Source organism: Heterodontus francisci, chromosome 39, assembly GCF_036365525.1.
Source record: "Heterodontus francisci isolate sHetFra1 chromosome 39, sHetFra1.hap1, whole genome shotgun sequence".
Taxonomy (NCBI): Eukaryota; Metazoa; Chordata; class Chondrichthyes; order Heterodontiformes; family Heterodontidae; genus Heterodontus; species Heterodontus francisci.
The window spans coordinates 31,415,623-31,436,620 of record NC_090409.1 but is presented as its reverse complement, the minus strand read 5'-3'; the positions used below and the strand labels follow the sequence as shown (position 1 = coordinate 31,436,620).

The window sequence follows — 20,998 nt, the reverse complement described above, 5'->3', positions numbered from 1 at the left end:
TATAAGCAAGTAAAGTTGGGGGTGGGGCAAGAGATAACAAAGGAGAAGGTGTAAATAGGACAAGGTCACAGAGGGCTGACCAGAAGGTCAGGGAGCAAAGGCAAACAATATGTTAATGGTGTTGAAAGACAAAGTACAGATAGGGTGTTAACGGACTGAAAATTGAACAGCAGCAAGTACAAACATGAAAAAAACAGTGGGTAAGCAAACTGAACAAACTAAGATAAAATAAAATAAAATAAACAAAAAAAAATACAAAGAAGAAAAAATAACTAAAAATAGAAAGTAAAATTGTGGGGGGGGGGGGGGGGGAGGGGTGGGGGGTTGGTGGTGGTGGAGTCATGTTCTGAAATGATTGAACTCAATGTTTAGTCCGGCAGGTTGTAGTGTGCCTAATCGGTAAATGAGATGCTGTTCCTCGAGCTTGTGTTGATGTTCACTGGAATACTGCAGAAGTCCCAGGACAGAGATGTGAGCATGAGAGCAAGGGGGGAGTGTTGAAATGGCAAGCAAATGGAAGCTTGGGGTCGTGCTTTCAGACTAAGCGGAGGTGTTCCGCAAAGCAGTCACCCAGTCTGCGTTTGGTCTCCCCAATGTAGCAGAGACCACATTGTGAGCAGTGAATACAGTATACGACATTGAAAGAAGTACAAGTAAATCGCTGCTTCACCTGAAAGGAGTGTTTGGGGCCTGGGATAGTGAGGAGAGAGGAGGTAAATGGGCAGGTATTACATCTCCTGCGATTGCAGGGGAAGGTGCCATGGGACAGGGATGAGGTGGTTGGGGTAATGGAGGAGTGGACCAGGGTGTCGCCGAGGGAATGATCCCTTCGGAATGCTGACAGGGGAAGGGAGGGGAAAATGCGTTTGGTAGTGGCATCATGCTGGAGGTGGCGGAAATGGCAGAGGATGATCCTTTGGATATGGAGGCTGATGGGGTGGAAAGTGAGGGCAAGGAGAACCCTGTCACAGTTCTAGGAGGGAGGGGAAGTGTTGAGGGCAGAGGTACGGGAAATGGGCCAGACACGGTTGAGGGCCCTGTCAACAACAGTGTGGGTGAATCCTCGGTTGAGGAAAAAGGAAGACATATCAGAAGCACCGTCATGGAAGGTAGCATCATCAGAGCAGATGCGTCGGAGATGGAGAAACTGGGAGAATGGAATGGAGTCTGTACAGGAGGCAGGGTGTGAAGAAGTGCAGTCGAGGTAGCTGTGGGAGTCGGTGGGCTGATAATGGATATTAGTAGACAGCCTATCCCCGGAGATGGAGACAGAGAAGGGGAGGAAGGGAAGGGAAGTGTCGGAGTTGGACCATGTAAAGGTGAGAGAAGGGTGGAAATTAGAAGCAAAGTTGATAAAGTTTTCCGGTTTGGGGCGGGATCAGGAAACGGCACCAATACAGTCATCAATGTACCGGAAAAACAGTTGGGGAGAGGGGACCTGAGTAGGACTGGAACAAGGAATGTTCGACATATCCCACAAAAAGACAGGCACAACTAGGACCCATATGGGTACCCATAGCAACACCTTTTACATGAAGGAAGTGCGAGGAGTTGAAGGAGAAGTTGTTCAATGTGAGAACAAGTTCAGCCAGGCGGAGGAGGGTGGTGGTGGATGGGGACTGGTTGGGCCTCTGCTCAAGGAAGAAGCGGAGAGCCCTCAAACCATCCTGGTGGGGAGATGGAGGTGCAGAGAGAATGGTTGCTAACCCCACTTCCGCGACCATCCGAAGTTGAAAGAAAATGGATTGAGGTTTTCTGACATGGAATGCATGAAGTTAAGCAGCAATTGGGTAGAGTCTCACACCAACATGGTTGACTGTGAACTGCCCTCTGAACTGCCTGCTAATCCAGTCAGTTCTATTCACTACCCAGTGGTTAAAAAAATAGTCTCAGCATCAGCTCTAGGCCCAAACGAGGGATGGCCAACGCAAAAAAAAAAAACACTTCTTCAAAAGTTTGTAGCGAAAAAATTGACAAGCTTTACTTTGTAAATTGATGCTCTGTATATCACGAAATAAAAACCCTGAAAGGGAAGCTGGTCTTTGAACTGTGCAAGAACTCATTAAGAATGAAACTTAGCAGCGAACAGACATGAGTATCAGAAAGAGAAGTGGTTTTAAGAACAAAGTTTTTTAAAAATCCCCTGATTAAAAGCGTGCTGCTGAAGGCTGGAAAAAAAGGCTTTAAATAATAGCAGTGCTTCCTGGAATTTTTCATGAAATGTTACCAGACTGACTTCACATCAGGCGGTGCGCTCAGTCTCGCCCGATTTTCTTGTATTTTTTTCCCCCCAGGTGATCCAACAGCCAGAGGCACAGGAGCCGGAATGAACAAGCCGAGTTGACACCGGATTTATTGTATTAACATGAAAACACATGGTACCCTTTGACTTCACTGCACATGTGATGCAACAGCAGTTTCATGTCCATTGCATTTCAGGAAGTGAAGCGAAATTAACTCTGGCTGTATTTGACATCTGCGTACACCGTTCTCTCCTCTTCCCTTTGGGCAGCAAAATGCTTCGCCGGTACATTGAAATCCAGCGACGCATAAACAATCCTCTGTTCTTCCTGTGGTGGGGAGAAAGCATGTTGTCAAACTTCTATTTCAGACCAGTAAGGGCAGAGGTCACTTGAAACAACAGCAGAAATTGTCAGAAACCCACAGGACATGGGTCAAGTGCTTGAAAAAGAGGCAAATAACCGGCTGGAAATCCACCCTGGGGCCAGTTCAAAACGGGCGCAATCGCCCGGGGGGCGCCCGATATTCCATTCATTGGACGGACGCTCCGTCCATGCAATTCGCTGGTTATGGGCTGAATTTCCTGAACGTGGCGTGGCTTGTGGGAAAACCGCTTCCAGTGGCTTTCCACCCAGTGCCATAAATGCACTCAGCTTTCCAACAAGCCTACCGTTCGGAAAATCCCGCCCTTTGGTTTTAGACTCGAGATGCAGAGGCGGATCCAAAGTGCATCTGTATGAAATGGTATGCTTAAACGGGGTATATTGTGGACGTTTGCACTTGAGTGTAAAGCATCGCCTGCATAAAAGCACAGAGGAAATACTGCTTGGGCCCATGATAAAACCTGGAACAGAACTTGCTGCTGTTCCTGCCATTGAATTGAGGCAAAAGGAAATCCCAGGGCATCCACTTCTGGTTTTCCTTTCTGCCCTCCTTCCAGTCGATGCTAAATATCCAGGAATACAGGTCACAATGTACACCCAAAAAAAAAAAGCGCCAATCATTTGGAACAATGGGATGACAATGGAAACTGGAAAGATAAACTTTGGATTTAACTTACCAGAGTTTGGGAGCTATTGACGTTATGGTAAACAACTGCTTCTGTGAAATTGGAAGAACAGCATAATGTGAAGTGATTAATCGAAAATTTGCCAAACGAGACAGTCAAAATAGTCCCATTTCATTTGGAAATGAGGTTTACTTAACAACCGCTCTTTGTGTGAATACCATCCCTTCCCTGTCAAAATCAACAAGGTTTCACAATCCTGCAGATATAAGGGGTCGACATTCATTTCAGAGGTTGTCCAATTGACTGGTCAATATACACCCCTCCTGATAAGCAATTCCAGTAGCTTGCATTTATATAGCGCCTTTCCCGACCACCGAACGTCTCCAAGTGCTTTGCGGCACCTGTTTTCCAAGTGCAGTCAGTTGGAAAGCAGGAAAGGCGGCAGCCATTGTGTGCACAGCAAGCTCCCACAAACAGCAATGTGATAATGACCAGCTAAGCTGCTTTATTGTGAGGCTGGCTGAGTGGAGAATATCTAACAGGACACCGGGGAGAACTCCACTGTTCTTCCTCGAAATAGTGCCTTGGGATCCTTTACCTCCACCCAAGCAGGCAGAGGAGCCTCTGTTTATTGCCTCATCGGAAAGGCAGCACCTCCGGCAGTGCAGCGCTCCCTCAGCACTGGAGTGTACAGCCTCGACTTCTGTGCTCCCGCCCCCTGGAATGGGACGTGAGCCTGGCAACTGGTGACTCAGAGGTGAGAGAGGTACCAACTGAGCCACAGCAGGCTCCAAGGCCTATCAAGGGCGGCCTGTAACAGGCGGCCAATGCAATAACGCCGGTCAAAATTGTGTTCGAGTTACTCGTCTTCCCGTGACATATATAGGGTCACTTTCTGGACTGTTTCTTGACACTTACCTTGAATTCGTCTCTTCCTCCACGTTAACGTCAGGGTCGGCACACTTACAACACACACAATAACAGCGACTACTATGATGATGTGGATCTTGCTTAAATTTTCATCTGGGAAAATACATTTGAAAGGAATATGTAATGTGCAATTCAAAATAGAAATCTAAGCATAGGGATATGTTATGTAGGTTCATTAAATTTATTGGGAGCAGAAATTATTGTGTCACCGCCTCTCTCTCCAGGTTGATAGCCACTCTTGGTGGGAGATGTCATTAGCATTGAACAAGGAGAACCTCAAACAGGAATGAATCAATGTGGAAGTACAACAGCAATGTCATTCATTCAAGATTCAATTCCGAATTAATTATTTTCCTACTGGTCCTGATAGCTAGGGCAGGCAGTTCAGCATGATATAATCAATGGGATTAGATTGCCTGAAGGGATACATGCGGTGTGCTCTCAAAATGGTCTATTGTACTCGCTACGCCCAAACAACCCTGCAATGGGAGGCATGCGAGCAGCAAAATCGGCTTTTGTCTTCCCTTTGGCAAAATATAGGGCGTTGGGAAAAGACTTTCACATTGTTACACACTTAACTATTCAGGCCGGCCAAAAGTTACAACAGCAAATGAAGCAACCGCACCCAGACTGACTGAATGTGGAGAAATGGTAGCTGAAGGAAAAAGGTATCCTCCTGTACCAGTCTGTGGCTCATTCATCCATTGGAATGAAGGAATTGCCTTTATATGGCGCCTTTCGTGACCTCCAGCCGTTCCAAAGTGAGCTCATTCGCCAAATTCAACGATTTCTGGCCGAATCTTTCATGAAAAGCCGCCTCCTTTGCTTTAATTCACAAAATGGAATGAATCCGGCGCTTTTCACTGCAGTTCATTAACATGTACCTGCATTGCTGGCTTCTAGGAATATTATCTCCACTTCACTCTTCCCTGTCCCAACGGAATTGGTCGCTTCGCAGGTCCAGTTTCCATTCATAAGACTGCTCACTTTCTTGATGTATATTTTAGCATTTTCAGTCTGTAGTCTTTCTGGTAATCTTGGAAAACAGGCAAACGAAGGTAATCTTGATAAATTCACATTTTAGATATGTCTTGGTGACTATCTTAAGTTGGGTAGTTTGAACTTTGGTCTGTATAGAGTTGGCCACCCATTATAGGCTCCTGCGGATTGCAGCTTCCACTGAGTGCATTGGTGAGGAATATCAGGCGCGGTGTATAATGGGACGACCAGTTCCATATTGCCTGTTTCACACCATCGCCTCCACTCTGCACCACCTCCCCCACCCCAACAAAAAAAGCTTAAAATTATTCCGGCTGCTTGGTCCAAACTCTGTGCACTACCTATTAGGAGACGCTAGGGCAATTTTAACCCAATCACAGGGCGGGAAACCGGCGGGTTCAGATCCCGCTCGATTTTACTCTCCATAGTCTCAGACAGGGTGCAAAACCTGTGTTCAACCCAAACACATTAGTTTCCCGCTAAACCGGGTTAATTAAAATTACCCCCATAGCCTCCTTCATTAAAAAACAAAGTGCGTGCCCGATTATCTTACACACACCAAATCTCCCTTTCTCCGTTCGTACTACCTTGATTAAGAGGGAAGGTTCCCCTGTCTTGAAAAGCTCGCTCTGCTTAACGTCCTGAATTTCCCTGTGTTTTTCCAACACATTTTCGCAAACGTTGCCCTGAATAGTGATAAGTCAACAATTTTCATAGTTTTCTTTTCTCAGTTGAACAACCACATCGCAAAGGGGCTGAAAACATACAATTATCTCAGCCATCCATTGTCTGTACCCTTTTTGAAAATGTACACAATGAAATCCTTAATAAATCCAACACTTATTTACCCTTGCCAAGAGTAATTTGTTGCTGGGGGATTGGCATTGGCGACACATTCGAGGGAAACATCCCTTGTATTTTCACTCCAATTCCCATCATACCCTGTTATGGTCACTTCCGGTGGATCTATAGAGGAAAATGGTTGGGCTCATGTAGTCAGTGCATCCAACGTATCAGATAATCAAATTTAAATCAATCGGAATATAAGGCAAACGACCACAATGGCAGTAAACTATGGGCCGTCCAAATACGGAATCCCATTGTTTGGCTTTAATGTTGGATGGACCATGAACGAAAATGGCAAAGAAAACGTGCGACAGTTCTATTCATACCATGGAATCTGCTGGGTGTTCTGCTAACTGAAGTCAGAAGTGGGGTCATGTAGCTTCTCTCAGGATAATTAGCCAACACAAAGTGCCTCAGCAAAGACCCTGAGGAGACGAAGCTTGCATTGAGCGGTCGTGCAAAAACTTGGCCAATCGGCAGCTTCCGCCCTTTGCCGCAACCAACGACTTCAGTGGAAAGCAGGATTGGGCAGGACGCACAACGGCCGGCCCATGCGACAGCGTCCATTTTGCAAGATAACAACAACTTGCATTTATATAGCAACCTTCACGTCCCACGCAGCGCTCCCGTTCAAAGTTAAAATGACCCAGAATTACCGGGAGCAAGTCATCTAATCTTCACCTTATTAAAAGAATGCAAGCTTCCATAAATCTGAACCCCTGAAGAATTAATTGATTTAGGGCTTATTAAATGTATTCAGAAGGAGTTGACAAATAGAGGGACGGCAATTAAAACCAGTCATATTAAACCTCCCAGAAATACTGGATTCATAGATGTCTAGAAACAGTCAACACACTCAATGAGCCAGTTTCAAACCTTGTCCTGTTTGGCTGCCTTCTATTTCAACAATATTACGCTTAGAATTGGATTATTTGTCTTTGCACGCTGCACTTACAGAGGATTAATAATTCTACCATGAGATTCTCTGTGCTGTTTAATGCCGAATGGGATATAGCACACGCCACCTTTTGACCATTTGCGGAGCTACTCGGTGCCATTTTGTACTGGCTGGTAACCGTGATCGTCCCATTGTCGTTTTTAGTCTGGACTGACGTATAGTTGCCAGGCAGATTAGAAATCCACGTGATGTTGGCTGCTGGTTTCCCATTGGTCGAGGTGCAATTGGCCACTGGCAGCTCGGAAACGCCAGCTTTGGCGGGAACCGGGGTCGCTCTGTTTGAGGGAATAGCTTGGGAGGAAGAAAAGCAATCGATTAATTCAGTGCCCTTTTTCAGCTATGTCAACGGCGTTTGAGTAGTCTAAAACATCGATCGATTGGTCCAACCGCATAACGGATAACATTATAGAAAGAGAGAGGACGGGAGTAAGAAATAACGGGGGGGGGGGGGGAGAAGGAAAATGGGAAGGCAGCAATGCGGGAAAGGAAGGAATGAGCGGTAATGCTACAAAGAAAATGATTTGTTCGCAATTCAGTTTGCTCTCGGTCAGATGCACCGCTACAACACTGAAGAGTTTTCTCACATCATGTCTGTGTCTGTTGTACATTAACCGATAGGGATAGATTGCTCTGATTAAGCTACAACTCTGAAAGCATTGCAGAATGTGACCACCATGATGGTAGAGGGCAAATATGATGTACCGTAGTTCCTATGAATACATTTTGAACACGCAACCACAAAGCAAACAATAACTAATTATCTGATTAATAACTGTGAGCTGTCTGCCAAAAAAAATAGAAGTTAGAATGTGACTAGAATAGATAGTTGAAAATATGCAATGATTATTTTTGATGATAATTGCATGGGAACTAAATTCGCACCCAGGTACACAATCCAAGATTCACCACAACTCCCTCACTGCATCGATATTACATTCCCACCGATAAATCTTCACACATAATACATACCCAGAATAGTTAAACTTATTCTTTTAATTTGGCTTCCCTGCGGAAACAATGCCAGCTGGCATGAGTAATAACCCCCATCCTGTATTTCCAAAGACTTTATAACGATTGATCCGTCCTGCAGAGAATGGTTTCTGAAAACTATCCGTCTGGAGTACTCTTCATTTGAGAATTGCATCCCATACCAAGGGTTATATACCACCAAGGCTTTCTTCTCAGCCGCCTTTATCCAGGAAAGCTGCACGAATTTTGTGTGCTTTGGTATCTGGCAGGGAAGCATCACTTCACGCCCAACAAGAGCAGTGAGGGATTCATTAACCGTGATGCTGTTACTGGCCGTCACTGTGAGAACAACAATAGTTGGAGACTGTTAGGACACAAAGGAAGCTGAAATGTTGCCACTCTGAATCAAAGGCACATAGGTTTAATAACACATGCATTCCCAAACAGATATATTTCTCATTACCTTCGGTCTGTGCCAAAGAGCAAGTTCAAACAAAAGGCTTACAAAAATGCCAACAAGTAGAAATCCAGCAGACTAGGCCAACTATAAATCAAACAACAAGATGCTGCAAATAAAGAGAACCGTGAAGAGAATATGAACATACATTCCAAAGGGGCACTAAAGCTAACAGTACCCTTTTAAATAAAATATATTAATAGACAAGTATGGGAGATGGAACCATTAAAAACATTTACAGGGTAAATTCTATTAGACAATCCGGAAAGGGCAGACTTGTTAAATGTGTGCTTTGTATCTTTTTTCACAATAGAGCAAGACACTTATACAGGGGAAGCTAAGCAACAAGTTGAGGGAACGAAGGGGGAACTGGAATGGACTTGATGGGTCAAATGGCCTCCTTCCCTGGTGTAAATGACGATATGGCTCTAATTTAGAGAATTTCATATGTCTTTAAAATGGTAACGGAACAAATAACGGGTCGTCAGATGGGGACAAGTCGAGTGCCCGATGGGTAGAACCGTAATGAATTGCTTAAAGGAGGTGGGGAAATTGTGGATGTGTTTGTAATGGGCTTTTACCTGAAGAAAGTTGGATTCCCAAAGGGTGGAAAGTCATGCTTTAGTTAGATTGGAGCATTCCGTTCTATTCTGGACACCGCAACCTCACTGGCCTTGGAGGGGGGGGGGGGGGGGGATGGGGGTGAGGGGTAAGCGTAGATTTATTGAAGTGCCACCGGTGCTTCAAGGGTTAAATTATGAGGGCATGATGCATAAACCTGCCTTGTACTCCACTGAGAGCAAAAGGCGGACGAGTGATCTAATGGAGATGTTCAGAGCGATGATGGAATTCGGTGGTGTAGATACAGGCGAAGCTATTTTCTGTGATGAGGGAATCTGCAATATCTGTTTTAAAATTAGACCTCTGCATTCAGGATTAATGTGACTAATCACTTTTCACAGGCAAGATTCTGAGAGAGTCCCTAACTAAAAGTGAAACCAAAAATTTCAGGGTTTTGGGGGTGGGGGGAAACAGAGCTGGTTGGAACCAGATAAAACAGACTGAGAGCCGCCCAGGCTCAGATCACAAGGTTGCAGAGTGCAGGAGGAGTGAAGGGAGTGGAAGCTGAATCCGGGAGCAAGTACGAGTGGCTGCAGCTGTTTGAGTTACTTCAGGTAAGGCTGTCCTGAACAGAGTTCAGGAAGATCTTGGGGTCGTGCTATGGTTTTGGTGAAGGCCATACCGGTGGAAGTGGAATAGCTGTCGGGTGAGCATCAGTGACTGCACCTTGAAGGACAGACTCTGCAGAACCACCTGAGCAAGTTCAGAGCTTTGAAAAACTTGGCGGCTGTAATTGGTGGCAAAAGTGCTGAGTGGACTGCCCAGTAAATCCACGAGATCGACCTTTGTTGCATCCAATAGTTAAGGTGTAATTTGTAATATGTGTATATATAGACTGGGATTTGTCTGTTAATTCATGTTTACTTTATGTGGATTTTTGGTTTGTTAAAATAAAGGTTATTAAAGGTGAAAACTTATCTGTTTCTTTTTTTTCAGTTGGGCTCTTTCGATAAATTCGGTCGTTTTTGGTTTGTACATCTGTATGGGGATCATCACAATATGCATAGCTAGATTGATTAATAGGGAGAGAGATAGGGAGATCTTACACTGGCAGACAGACTGAAAAACAACATTGTAAAGTTCGCTCCTTAAGCAAAGAAGATGAATTGGTATTGAAAGCACTGTCTCTTTTGTGGATTAAATGGCTGTCAATAACAGTTCTGTTGTTGGACGACACTTTCCAGAGTGGCGGGAGCTGTGCAGTGGCGTTTCCCAGGCGTCCATTCGGATCGCTGCTCATTTTGATATATGTTAATGACCGAGAGTTGCCATAAAGAGACATATTTTCAAAGTTTGCAGCTGACACAAAAGTCGGACAAGTAGTAAACAATGATGAGATGGCAGCAGAATTCACGTTGAAATTGGCACATGGGTGAAATGGGCAGACACACGGCAGATACAATTAAGTGCAGAGAGGTGTGCAATGTTGAATTGTCAAAGGAGGAGAGGAGACACGAAGTAAATTGTACAATGTTAAAGGATCAGGGAGACCGGGAGGCTAACATCGATCTTGTAAGGTGGCAGGAGAAGTTGAGAAGGCTGATTTGAAAGCATACGAAATCCTGTGCCTTATGAGTAGAAACGTTCGGCGGACAAAAACTAACAAGTTACGCTTAGTTTTCATAATTCACCGGTTCAGCCTGGTTCTGTTCAATTCAGGGCACCAAATTTTGGGAAGGATGTCAAGGCCTTAGAGAGGATGTGGAGGAGATTTACTAGGTAAAGTGAGAGTGACTGCCCTGAACATGAATGCAGAATTTGACCGAATATGGCATCAAGGAGCCCGAGCAAAACTGGAGTCAATGGGAATCAGGGCGAAAACTCTCCGCTGGTTGGGGTCATACCTAGCATAAAGGAAATTGGTTGTGGTTGTTGGAGGTCAATCATCTCAGCTCCTGGACATCACTGCAGCAGTTCCTCAGGGTAGTGTCCTGGACCCAACCATCTTCAGCTACTTCATCAATGACCTTCCTTCAATCATAAGGTCAGAAGTGGGGATGTTCGCTGATGATTGCACAATGTTCAGCACCATTTGTGACTCCTCAGATACTGAAGCAGTCCGTGTAGAAATGCAGCAAGACCTGGACAATATCCAGGCTTTTTTTTTTAGAATTAGAACATTACAGCGCAGTACAGGCCCTTCGGCCCTCGATGTTGCGCCGACCTGTGAAACCATCTGACCTACACTATTCCTTTTTCATCCATATGTCTATCCAATGACCACTTAAATGCCCTTAAAGTTGGCGAGTCTACTACTGTTGCAGTCAGGGCGTTCCACGCCCCTACTACTCTCTGAGTAAAGAAACTACCTCTGACATCTGTCCTATATCTATCACCCCTCAACTTAAAGCGATGTCCCCTCGTATTTGCCATCACCATCCGAGGAAAAAGACTCTCACTATCCACCCTATCTAACCCTCTGATTATCTTATATGTCTCTATTAAGTCACCTCTCCTCCTCCTTCTCTCCAACGAAAACAACCTCAGGTCCCTCAGCCTTTCCTCGTATGACCTTCCCTCCATACCAGGCAACATCCTAGTAAATCTCCTCTGCACCCTTTCCAAAGCTTCCACATCCTTCCTATAATGCGGTGACCAGAACTGCATGCAATACTCCAGGTGCGGTCTCACCAGAGTTTTGTACAGCTGCAGCATGACCTCGTGGCTCCGAAACTCGTTCCCCCTACTAATAAAAGCTAACACACCATATGCCTTCTTAACAGCCCTATTAACCTGGGTAGCAACCTTCAGGGATTTATGCACCTGGACACCAAGATCTCTCTGTTCATCGACACTACCAAGAATCTTCCCTTTAGCCCAGTACTCTGCATTCCTGTTACTCCTTCCAAAGTGAATCACCTCGCACTTTTCTGCATTAAACTCCATTTGCCATCTCTCAGCCCAGCTCTGCAGCCTATCTATTTCCCTCTGTACCCTACAACATCCTTCGGCACTATCCACAACTCCACCGACCTTAGTGTCATCCGCAAATTTACTAACACACCCTTCTACACCCTCTTCCAGGTCATTTATAAAAATGACAAACAGCAGTAGCCCCAAAACAGATCCTTGCGGTACACCACTAGTAACTAAACTCCAGGATGAACATTTGCCATCAACCACCACCCTCTGTCTTCTTTCAGCTAGCCAATTTCTGATCCAAAGCTCTAAATCACCTTCAACCCCATACTTCCGTATTTTCTGCAATAGCCTACCATGGGGAACCTTATCAAACGCCTTACTGAAATCCATATACACCACATCCACTGCTTTACCCTCATCCACCTGTTTGGTCACCTTCTCGAAAAACTCAATAAGGTTTGTGAGGCACGACCTACCCGTCACAAAACCGTGCTGACTATCTCTAATGAACTTATTCTTTTCAAGATGATTATAAATCCTGTCTCTTATAACCTTTTCCAACATTTTACCCACAACCGAAGTAAGGCTCACAGGTCTATAATTACCAGGGCTGTCTCTACTCCCCTTCTTGAACAAGGGGACAACATTTGCTATCCTCCAGTCTTCCGGCACTATTCCTGTCGACATAAAGATCAAGGACAAAGGCTCTTCAATCTCCTCCCTAGCTTCCCAGAGAATCCTAGGATAAATCCCATCTGGCCCAGGGGACTTATCTATTTTCACACTTTCCAAAATTGATAACACCTCCTCCTTGTGAACCTCAATCCCATCTAGCCTAGTAGCCTGAATCTCAGTATTCTCCTCGACAACATTTTCTTTCTCTACTGTAAATACTGACGCAAAATATTCATTTAACACATCCCCTACCTCCTCCGATTCCACACACAACTTCCCACTACTATCCTTGATTGGCCCTTATCTAACTCTAGTCATTCTTTTATTCCTGATATGCCTATAGAAAGCCTTAGGGTTTTCCCTGATCCTATCCGCCAATGACTTCTCGTGTCCTCTCCTTGCTCGTCTTAGCTCTCCCTTTAGATCCTTCCTGGCTAGCTTGTAACTCTCAAGCGCCCTAACTGAGCCTTCACGTCTCATCCTAACATAAGCCTTCTTCTTCCTCTTGACAAGTGCTTCAACTTCTTCAGTAAACCACGGCTCCCTCGCTCGACAACTTCCTCCCTGCCTGACAGGTACATACTTATCAAGGAGACGCAGTAGCTGCTCCTTGAATAAGCTCCACATTTCGATTGTTCGCATCCCCTGCAGTTTCCTTCCCCATCCTACGCATCCTAAATCTTGCCTAATCGCATCATAATTTCCTTTCCCCCAGCTATAATTTTTGCCCTGCGGTATATACCTGTCCCTGCCCATCGCTAAGGTAAACCTAACCGAATTGTGATCGCTATCACCAAAGTGCTCACCTACATCTAAATCTAACACCTGGCCGGGTTCATTACCCAGTACCAAATCCAATGTGGCATCGCCCCTGGTTGGCCTGTCTACATACTGTGTCAGAAAACCCTCCTGCACACACTGAACAAAAACTGACCCATCTAAAGTACTCGAACTATAGTATTTCCAGTCGATATTTGGAAAGTTAAAGTCCCCCATAACAATTACCCTGTTACTCTCGCCCCTGTCGAGAATCATCTTCCCGATCCTTTCCTCTACATCTCTGGAACTATTTGGAGGTCTATAAAAGACTCCCAACAGGGTGACCTCACCTCTCCTGTTTCTAACCTCGGCCCATACTACCTCAGTAGACGTGTCCTCAAACGTCCTTTCTGTCGCTGTAATACTCTCCTTGATTAACAAAGCCACACCCCCCCCCCCTTTTACCATCTTCTCTGTTCTTACTGAAACATCTAAATCCCGGAACCTGCAACATCCATTCCTGCCCCTGCTCTACCCATGTCTCCGAAATGGCCACAACATCAGGATCCCAGGTACCAACCCATGCTGCAAGCTCACCCACCTTATTCCTGATGCTCCTGGCGTTGAAGTAGACACACTTTAAACCAGGTTCTTGCTTGCCAGTGCGCTCTTGCGTCCTTGTAACCTTATCCCTGACCTCACTACTCTCAAAATCCTGTACACTGGCACTACATTTTAGGTTCCCATTCCCCTGCTGAATTAGTTTAAACCCCCCCGAAGAGCACTAGCAAATCTCCCCCCCAGGATATTGGTACCCCTCTGGTTCAGGTGAAGACCATCCTGTTTGTAGAGTTTCCACCTACCCCAGAAAGAGCCCCAATTATCCAGGAAACCGAAACCCTCCCTCCTGCACCATCCCTGCAGTCACGTGTTCAACTCCTCTCTCTCCCTATTCCTCGATTCACTATCACGTGGCATGGGCAACAACCCAGAGATAACAACTCTATTTGTTCTCGCTCTAAGCTTCCACCCTAGCTCCCTGAATTTCTGTCTTAAATCCCCATCTCTCTTCCTACCAATGTCGTTGGTGCCTATGTGGACCACGACTTGGGGCTGCTCCCCCTCCCCCTTAAGGATCCCAAAAACACGATCCGAGACATCACGAATACTGGCACCTGGGAGGCAACATACCAACCGTGAGTCTCTCTCGTTCCCACAGAACCTCCTATCTGTTCCCCTAACTATGGAGTCCCCAATGACTCTTCCCCCTTCCCTTCTGAGCAACAGGGACAGACTCTGTGCCAGAGACCTGTACCCCATTGCTTACCCCTGGTAAGTCATCCCCCGCAACGGTATCCAAAACGGCTTGGGCTGATAAATGGCAAGTAGCATTCGCGCCACATAAGTGCCTGGCAATAACCATCTCCAACAAGAGAGAATCTAACCATCTCCCCTTAACATTCAATGGCATTACCATCGCTGAATCCCGCACTATCAACATCTTAGGGGCTACCATTGGCCAGAAACTGAACTGGAGTAGCCATATAAATACCATGGCTACAAGAGCAGGTCAGAGGCTAGGAATCCGGCAGCTAGTAACTCACCTCCTGACTCCCCAATATCTGTCCACCATCTACAAAGCACAAGTCAGGAGTGTGATGGAATACTCTCCACTTGCCTGGATGGGTGCAGCTCCAACAACACTCAAGAAGCTCGACCCCATCCAGGACAAAGCAACCCGCTTGATTGGCACTCCATCTGCAAACATTCACTCCCTCCACCACCGACGCACAGTGGCAGAATTGTGTACCATCTACAAGATGCACTGCAGCTCCTTAGACAGCACCTTCCAAACCTGCGACCTCTACCAACTAGAAGGACAAGGGCAGCGGATGCACGGGAACACCACCACCTGCAAGTTCCCCTCCAAGCCTCAAAACATCCTGACCTGGAACTGTATCACCGTTCCTTCACTGTTGCTGGGTCAAAATCCTGGAACTCCCTTCCTAACAGCTTTGTGGGTGGCTCACCACCACCTTCTCAAGGACAATTAGGGATGGGCCATAAATGCTGTCCTAGCCAGCGATGCCCACATCCCGTGAACGAATGAAAAAAAGAATAATGCCAGGGTTGAGCAACGTCAGTTAATGTGAAGAGACGAGAGAAGCTGTCGTGGTTTCCCCTACAGCAGAGAAGGTTGGGGGGAAACTGAATAGCGGTGTTCAAAAGCTGAAGGTTTATCAGGAGAAGCTGCTTGCAGTGGCAGGGTGCTCCGTAACGAGAGCACACAGTTTTAAGATAAATGCGAATAGAACCAGAAGGGGAGACGTGAAGAATTCCTTTTCTACAGTGACTTGTTGGGGTCTGCAATGAAGGGTGGCGAAAGCAACCTCGATACGAACTGAATGGATATATACTTGTAAAGGAAAACATTACTTGGCCAAGGTGAAAGACAATTGAAAGCCCTATCAAAGAGCTAGTAAAGGCATAATGGGCTGAATGGCCTCCTATTGTGATATATGATTCCAAGATTTTATGATAGATAGATAGATAGATAGATAGATAGATAGATAGATAGATAGATAGATAGATAGTTAGATTGATAGATCAAGCGAAAGATGGACAGACGGGCTGTGCTATTAAACAAAGTATCTTAAGCAAGGCACGTATACTCACACCATTTTGTAAGGGACCTGAATCTGAACTGCTCAATATATGAGATGCCCCTTACATTGACAAACAGGAAATAAAAAGGTAGAAGCGTTTTTTTCTTAGAAGGTGGCGTGGTTCCTAAAATGACTGGTAAGTTGAAACCAGTATCAGCGATGACGGGCTGCTTTTGAGAGCGGAGGGAAGTATATAATGGTGTTCGCAAGGTGCTAGTAATAGGGCTACTGCTCTTTTTGGTATATTTTAATGACATGGACAGTTTGCAGTTAACACAGTGCGCGGATATGTCATAAACAGTGAACAGGATATCACGGTGAAATGGGCAGACAAATGACCAATTAATGTAAATGCAGGGAACCAGGGGTTGTTGAACTTTGGAATGAAGAATGAGGAGAGTCAATAACAATCTAAATCTGAACGGCCTACTTCTGTGCGGAATGATGTATGATTTGATCATTCCTAGCTGTTTGAAATGGTGAAATAGCTGCCAATCGCATTTCTCCATTTGGTACTTGGACATTTTCGCTGCCAGCCAACATTTCTGCCTCGCGATTGGCGACATCTTAAGTCACAAATGTGTCTTGACAGCGCAGAAAGATACTGGCAGCTGCCACTTATTTTGTATATTTTACGACCATAATCCTAGCGGTTTGGGAAGAACCTGGGCCTTTGGACTGTTGAACACAGGAGACGCCCCTTACATTTCCAAGCTTGAAGTAAGAAGTTAGAAATATATTCTAAAATACGTGCATCACGCAACAAAAAAAAAGTGCAAACTTACCAGAGAGAAGAGCAATGCATGCAGAAGAAATCCAAACCAATAAAGTCATGTTAAAAATGAGAAAACCGGCCTTCGAATCTTCAATGGAATAGGTGCAAGTGACACTTCAGAGACATTAGTTCCTTGCCAAATTGATTCAGTTCTGCTCTATTCCACAAATGTTACCTGCACCGTTGCAAATTTCAGAGAGGAAGCAGAGAAAAATGTGTCGCAATCCATGAAGAGCAATGTTTTGTTCTTTTTATAAGCAGCCCTGCGGTTTCATGTCTACTGAGAGTGAGGTTTCACGTCACAGTTGAGACATAAGACTGCTGCTCTCATCTAAACTGGTGGGTCATGCACAGCAATTGGCATCCCGCCGAAGAACGTAGACAACTGCCCACCGACTGGAGACTCCACAGAGCACACTACAGGGCTGAAGACCCCCAGCAAAGACAGCATAAGTTGAGCCTTTAAGATTTTGGCTGCCGCCCTGCTCATTGCACTCAGTTTATAGGCCCGGGTCCATCTAAGAAGCTCCATTTGCGAACACCGCTGAAGAGTGGGCCAACAACAACATGCAAACTTCTCAACACAGCTGATACTTACCCCCCAGGCGTTGAATGTCACTGAGCTGTTTCTGGGAGTGAGCAACTTGTATTTTAACAAAATAGCGGAATTATTTTCTGGTGCTTCATCTTGTGGCTGATCTGTTGACCTTCCTCAGCATTGAAAAGGAGGAGGTATTAGCTGTTTAAGCAGGCTTAAAAGTGGATAAATCCCCAGGCCCAGATGAGATGTATCCCAGGCTATTATGTGAGGCAAGGGAGGAGATAGCAGGGGCTCTGACACAAATTTTCAGATCCTCTCTGGCCACAGTCTGAGGTGCCAGAGGACTGGAGGACAGCGAATGTGGTATCATTATTCAAGAAGGGTAGCAGGGATAAACCAGGTAATTACAGGCCGGTGAGTCTAACATCAGTGATAGGGAAACTATTGGAAAGATTCTGAGGGACAGGATTAATCTCCACTTGGAGAGGCAGGGATTAATCAGGGATAGTCAGCATGACTTTGTCAGGGGGAGATCGTGTCTAACAAACTTGATAGAATTTTTCAAGGAGGTGACTAGATGTGTAGATGAGGGTAAAGCAGTTGATGTAGTCTACATGAACTTCAGTAAGGCTTTTGATAAGGTCCCACATGGGAGATTGGTTAAGAAGGTAAGAGCCAATGGGATCCAGGGCAATTTGGCAAATTGGATGAAACATTGACTAAGTGGCAGGAAACAGAGGGCAATGGTCGAGGGTTATTTTTGCGAGTGGAAGCCTGTGACCAGTGGTGTACCACAGGGATCGGTGCTGAGACCCTTGCTGTTTGTAGTGTACATTAATGATTTAGATGTGAATATAGGAGGTATGATCATCACAGATGACACGAAAATTGGTGGTGTAATAAATAGTGAGGAGGAAAGCCTTAGATTACAGGACGATATAGATGGGTTGGTAAGATGGGCGGAGCAGTGACAAATGGAGTTTAATATTGAGAAGTGTGAGGTGATGCATTTTGGGAGGACTAACAAGGCAAAGGAATATACAATGGATGGCAGGACCCTAGGAAGTACAGAGTGTCAGAGGGACCTTGGTGTACTTGTCCATAGATCACTGAAGGCAACAGCACAGGTAGATAAGGTGGTTAGGAAAGCATATGAGATACTTGCCTTTATTAGCCGAGGCATAGAATATAAGAGCAGAGAGGTTATGATGGAGCTGTATAAAATGCTAGTTCGGCCACAGCTGGAGTACTGTGTACAGTTCTGGTCACCACGCTATAGGAAGGATGTGATTGCACTGGAGAGGGTGCAGAGGAGATTCACCAGGATGTTGCCTGGGCTGTAGCATTTCAGCTATGAAGAGAGACTGGATAAGCTAGGGTTGTTTCCCTTAGAGCAGAGAAGGCTGAGGGGGGACCTGATTGAGGTATACAAAATTATGAGGGGCATTGATACGATAGATAGGAAGAAACTTTTTCCCTTAGTGGATGGATCAATAACCAGGGGCATAGATTTAAGGTAAGGGGCAGGAGGTTTAGAGGGAATTTGAGGGAAGAAGTTTTCACTCAGAGGGTGGTTGGAATCTGGAACACACTGCCTCAAGGGGGTGGTCGAGGCAGGAACCCTCACAACATTTAAGAAGCATTCAGATGAGCACTTGGAACGTCATAGCATACAAGGCTTCAGGCCAAGTGCTGGAAAATGAGATTAGAATGGATAAGTGCTTGATGGCCGGCACAGACATGATGGAACGAAGGGCCTGTTTCTGTGCTGCAAAGCTCTATGACTCTATGACTCATTTCTGTCCAGTAAAGCTGATATTTATTTTGAGTTGTTCTGTTATTTCCTTATTATTTCAACGGACCATCTGCTTCCTTTCTGACCACGAACTGTAACTAGACCAACAGTAGCTTTGAACTGCGTTTTACCTAGTAAGCAGAAAATAAACCCCAGTCTCTTGAAAGCAAAGAGCTGGGTTATTTCAGTCATTAGAGCTTGGCGAGAAAGAAGGCATCTGCTCTCATAATATTTTGTTCATTTTGTTTTTAGAATGGGCTCACCTCCATTGTTTGGCAGACAGTTAGTCTAACCCACAACTGTGACAACACACTTTAACAAGCAGGCATACAATGCTGTCTCGTATAGATGCAAACACATTTTTCAAATGAGGCACAATAAATTAGGAAGAATTATAGGATTTTCTCACCTTTTATTAGAAGGGTGGGATCCATTTGGGATTTTGTGAATAGCAAGTTATAAAATCTCAGTGATTAAACATTGTATGAACATTAACGTGATGGTATTATCTCCGCCCCATGTGCTGCTTGTCCCTCCTTATGTTCTTGCACTTTAGGGTGTGGGGGCTCCTCCTTGTCCTTTCAGTCCCATAGTTGGTCCTACACCCTCTTCCTGTGTCTCAATCTCCCTGATAACCTTATCCGCTATTTGCATGCAAGTCATAAAACCGTCCCCTCTCCGTGACTGGGGTATCTCTAACGTCATCTCCCCTTGGCTTTCTCTCGCTTTCTCTCTTTCTCTATTTTTCTTTCCAAATTCGATAAAACGCCCAACTTTCATTCATCTGGTCTGATGACAATTACACGCTAGAAAAGTGAAATCCAGCATTTCTGTGCATTTAAGGTTTCAAATATCTCTTGTCCCTTCAGTCTTTTAAATCGATAGAGGAACGAGTTAGTGGCAATTGCTGGACCTCTAGTGGGCGATGGTCTCAAATAAAAAAGTTAGGAATGGGTAGAACTGAGAAAAGCAAAGTTGTAACTCTCCATGTTATAGCCCCTGCCGTTCCTTTTCCACACTGAATGGTTTTCATAGGGTCGATCCACATATTGAACACACTGCAGTGGATGGTGAGTTTTACACAGAATTACAGGAGTTTATTCGGCTTTTCATACTTGGAAAATCTACATTAAGCATTAGCAAGGAGTTAAGGCCTGGTCCTGCAAACACGTTCAAATATCCATCTTCCAACCGCATGGAGAACAGAAAGTTCCAGAAATACTCAGCCGGTCTGGCAGCATCTGTGGAGGGAGAATCCGAGTTCACGTTGCAGGTCAGTGACCTTTCATCAGAAGTGGCAACAGGTAGAAATGTAACAGACTTTGAGCAAGTGAGAAGGGGGTAGAGAAAGAAGGACAAGAAGGAAGGGCTGTGATGGACGGAGGGGGGGCGAGATGAAATGACAGGTGTCATGGAACAGATTGCAAATGGAATCTAAAGAGTTGTAGCAAAAGACAAGGCATGAGACCAGAGAGAGAGCTAATGGAAGAATAATGAACAGGTCTGTATGAAAGCAAAAACATGAAAAATAAGTTAGCACATGGTTAAAAATAAATAAATAATTGAAAATAATATATATAAAAATAATATATATAAAAATATTTTTAAAATACAAATAATAAATAAACAAAAAAATAATGGGGCTCATGGTCTGAAGTTATCGAACTCAATGTTGAGTCCGGAAGGCTGTAGAATGCCTTATCGGAAGGTGAGGTGCTGTTCCTCGAGATTGTGTTGGTGTGAAGCAGTGATTTACTTGTACTTCTTTCAATGTAGTATACTGTATTCACTGCTCACAATGTGATCTCCTCTACAATGGGTAGATCAAAAGCTGATTGGTTGGCGCTTTGCTGAACATCTCCTCTCCATCCACAAGCAAGATGCCAAGCTTTCGA

The 20,998-nt window shown here is 45.0% G+C and overlaps 1 protein-coding gene across 1 annotated transcript; it reads right to left on the bottom strand.

The window, feature by feature from the left end:
* Positions 1 to 324: 324 nt before the first annotated feature.
* On the bottom strand, positions 325 to 16,978 carry LOC137352920 (nectin-1-like). The gene is made up of 8 exons (XM_068018774.1): positions 16,778 to 16,978; positions 7,953 to 8,291; positions 6,981 to 7,274; positions 6,028 to 6,145; positions 5,065 to 5,216; positions 4,169 to 4,273; positions 3,302 to 3,342; positions 325 to 2,570 (listed from the first exon to the last, which is right to left on the bottom strand). Exons 1-8 carry the CDS (start codon positions 16,824 to 16,826, stop codon positions 2,454 to 2,456), a joined length of 1,215 nt encoding a protein of 404 aa, XP_067874875.1. The 5' UTR covers positions 16,827 to 16,978; the 3' UTR covers positions 325 to 2,453.
* Positions 16,979 to 20,998: the final 4,020 nt, after the last annotated feature.

Bases quoted from the DNA above. Each gene is read 5' to 3' on its own strand.
- LOC137352920 (XM_068018774.1), bottom strand. From the start codon at position 16,826: ATGACTTTATTGGTTTGGATTTCTTCTGCATGCATTGCTCTTCTCTCT. The intron at 7,275-7,952 runs GTATGTATTATG...CTTCCTCCCAAG, and splicing joins AATAAGTTTAACTATTCTGG to CTATTCCCTCAAACAGAGCG. The intron at 4,274-5,064 runs GTACATGTTAAT...GTATTTTCCCAG, and splicing joins CCTAGAAGCCAGCAATGCAG to ATGAAAATTTAAGCAAGATC.